Source organism: Ceratina calcarata, unplaced genomic scaffold (genome assembly GCF_001652005.2).
Source record: "Ceratina calcarata isolate Rehan_Ccalc_2016 unplaced genomic scaffold, ASM165200v1 scaffold2978, whole genome shotgun sequence".
In the NCBI taxonomy this organism is placed as follows: Eukaryota; Metazoa; Arthropoda; class Insecta; order Hymenoptera; family Apidae; genus Ceratina; species Ceratina calcarata.
Genome location: NW_017152226.1, coordinates 1 through 921, shown reverse-complemented (window position 1 = coordinate 921; position 921 = coordinate 1). Strand labels below are relative to the sequence as shown.

Sequence of the window (921 nt, the reverse complement as noted above, 5' to 3'; positions counted from 1 at the left end):
TTATCAAAAATTCGTTTATAAGTAAAAATATTGATCGAGTTTATGGACAGTAGTGTGTACCGAAATCAGTGCTGTCCTAATTTTCATATAAAAAATACAAAAATAACATTTTAGGCATTCCAGTAAATGTCCCAACATCTGTTCACGTCTCAATTTCTACTCACTGACTTCAATAGAAATGTGATAAGAATAGAAACTGAGACATTTACTACATGAGACACTAGAAAAACTGTAATTTTATCCAATTTATTTAATAGATAAGAATTATCTATATTAATTCTCAAAAATTCCTTAAGTAAAAGTCTTTTGCACTAGTTATATTATTCGACTTACAAACTGAACTGACCAATTCTCGTACGTCTAAAAAATTTGATATAAAAATCTTAATAATTAAAAAACGGGAATCAACGACTGGACAGCACTGATGAAACCTGTTCTAAACGAGATAGGCTGTTAGAAACTCTCGGATTTGACGAGGTTGTGCTGATGCTTCAATCCCTCGATCAAATCCATGTGATGAGGCGGCTCGATCACGTTCACTTTACGCTCCCTAAAATACTCGCGCCTCTGTTTATGGCTGTCCATGATCGAGCACACGGCGGCCTCGTTATCGTCCCTATCATCGGTGGTCGGTTCGATCCGATCATCTTGATCGCTCACCTGGACAATACTGTCTGGGATGGGCAACGGCTTCGCCACGCCGATGCGCACGGTGCCTTTCGGGGCGCCCTTCAACGCCTGCACCGCCTGGTCCAGGGTAGCGTTCTCCAGGCCGATGTCGTTCACGAACAGCAGACGGTCGCCCGGTATGAGCTGACCGTCGACCTGAGCCACGCCACCGGGCACCAGCGATCTTATTACTATCACAGTCTGGTTGGGGTTCATTGGATCCTGGAACAGGACATTTCATTCTCGTGGTAT

At 42.8% G+C, this 921-nt stretch overlaps 1 protein-coding gene across 1 annotated transcript; it reads right to left on the bottom strand.

Annotated features, from left to right (window-relative positions):
* Nucleotides 1-10: 10 nt before the first annotated feature.
* On the bottom strand, nucleotides 11-908 carry LOC108624131 (patj homolog). Its single transcript, XM_018023217.2, has one exon. The coding sequence runs from the start codon at nucleotides 883-885 to the stop codon at nucleotides 454-456; it is 432 nt and encodes a 143-aa protein (XP_017878706.2). The 5' UTR covers nucleotides 886-908; the 3' UTR covers nucleotides 11-453.
* Between the last annotated feature and the right edge of the window lie 13 nt (nucleotides 909-921).